The 2,016-nt window shown below is 37.1% G+C and overlaps 1 protein-coding gene across 1 annotated transcript in view; it reads left to right on the plus strand.

Annotated features, from left to right (window-relative positions):
* Positions 1–1,490: 1,490 nt before the first annotated feature.
* Positions 1,491–2,016, plus strand: part of pyurf (PIGY upstream reading frame) — a 2,017-nt gene continuing 1,491 nt past the window's right edge. Inside the window, exon 1 of the mRNA XM_015395448.1 lies at positions 1,491–1,748. Coding sequence (XP_015250934.1) covers positions 1,546–1,748 — 203 coding nt within the window. The 5' untranslated portion in view covers positions 1,491–1,545. The remainder of the gene's footprint in view (positions 1,749–2,016) is intronic.

Raw genomic sequence — 2,016 nt, forward strand, 5'->3', positions numbered from 1 at the left:
AAATAAACTGAATCGAACTGAATTAAAATGAAAACTATAAGTAACCCCAGAAGTCAAGCGGAGGATAGGCCAAACCTGTTCCAGAAGTTGCTCTGGTCAGATGAGACCAAAATTTAACCTTTTAGTATCTTGACAGAAAAGTAAAGAATATCTGAGATGAAATGTTCACAGCCCCATTCTATGCTATCTGGCCAAGTTTAAGAGATTGTGAGAAAAATGAGCAAAGGTTTAAACCCCTGGATGAGTAAAGCTGTTTGAAATCTTACATTCTATCAGCCTGCCTCTGAAATCTGCAGCATATCTTTAGAAACTTTAATAGATGGATTTTTTCCAGGTGTTTTACACTAAAATTCGTAATCCAAACATAAAAAACTAATATTAGAAACTCTAAAAACCTTGGCAACAAAAGCTAAATCGTAAATCAGAAATAATATACTTATGTTTTTTTAAAGTTAAGGTAAGATTGCTTTGAGAATTTTTGCTGTGGGGGTTTGTAATGTTTTATTTCATTAAAAAGTCAAAGGAGCTCTAAACCATTTAAACCAAGAGCCACATTGAAAGCTTGTGGTGTGCCCAACATTCCACAGATCTGTCAGAGTTGATGGATATGTCTCATGAATTAACAGGTCCCTGCAAAAAAAAGGAGATAATAAAAAAAGAGAATAAGAGAGAAGAGAGAATGAAGGTGTAGAGCTGTTTGACTCAAGACCATCCTGTGGTGACTAGAAGAAGAAGAAGAAGAAAAACAATGTAATAGTAGTTTGGTTATGTACCTGGTGGCAGGATATATTACAGCTGGAGGCAGTTTTTAAAACAACTTGGAGCCTTTCCAGGAAGGTCTCAGAGCAATATCTACAGCCATACGGATTGTAAAACGTATTCTGCCTCTGTCGGCTGCAGAGTCACTGACAATATTTATTATTATATTGATTTAACTTTCTGGGAAGTCATTTCACAAGGTCTAGGGGGCTTTAATAAAACTAGAATACAAATGTCAGCTGTTGTAAAAGTCCACAAACTTTACTTCTACAATAGTTTCTTCCTTACAACAGATGTAACCAAGGTTATTACTGCTATTATGTGAGGAAAAAAATAATTAAATGAAGGTTTGAGCGACAGATATCTTATAAGTTATTAAATATATTTAGAATATGCTGTGTAAACTTCGTTAAATGTGTCATTTGTGTAAAAAAAAAAAGGTTTTTTACAGAACCACCCATATCCTCCTTTAGTCAAACGGGGGTTCAGCTAAAATGAAGGGAAATATCGCCATCGTGTGGTGAAACGTGGTAACAGCGACTGAAATGAAATACAAGAGGGTCGAAATTTATGGTAGTTTAGTTTAATTAAATTCTAAAAATAAAAAACAGATAAAATTAGAGTAGAACAGCAATTGAAACAAATCTCAATTTCTTTATATAATTATTAAGACGGTCTGCCACGGAACCTTTTAGACTCCAGTCTACTGACCGGACTTATATCCCAGTCGGACCAAACTCAGCACTTCCTGTAGGAGAGGAGCTCGTTTATCGCTGTCGTTTGGTCATGTTGAGGAATGTCCTGAGCAGGTTGGTGACAGAAACGGTTCGTGTTCACTGTCATGTAAATCCCGCTCCTTTCAAACTGACGCTGACAGCCTGCCGTGGGTCGGTGAGGAACTTTGCGGAGGTGAAGGACGAGGTGCAGCCGCCGTTCAACTCCTCCCTGCTTGAAGTACTGGTCTGCCCGCTGTCCAAGAAGCCTCTGAGGTAAACGGACGGCTGGGATTAAAGGCTTAAGTGGAATTTGAGTCCAGACGTTTATTTTCTAATCCTCTTAATTTACTTGATAAACACTCCTTTTTTATTTGTCTAACCTTTTTTGTGACATCGCAAAATAAATAGTACATTTGTTGTTTATCTTTGATATTCTACTCTAAACAGATATTAAACAACATCTATAAGCTTATTGTCGAGAGAAATATCAGCTGTGCTGCTCCCATCAGCATCTTTGTTTATAGATGTTGGAGATCGGCCT

Source organism: Cyprinodon variegatus, unplaced genomic scaffold (genome assembly GCF_000732505.1).
Source record: "Cyprinodon variegatus isolate N-32 unplaced genomic scaffold, C_variegatus-1.0 Scaffold741, whole genome shotgun sequence".
NCBI classification, from domain to species: Eukaryota; Metazoa; Chordata; class Actinopteri; order Cyprinodontiformes; family Cyprinodontidae; genus Cyprinodon; species Cyprinodon variegatus.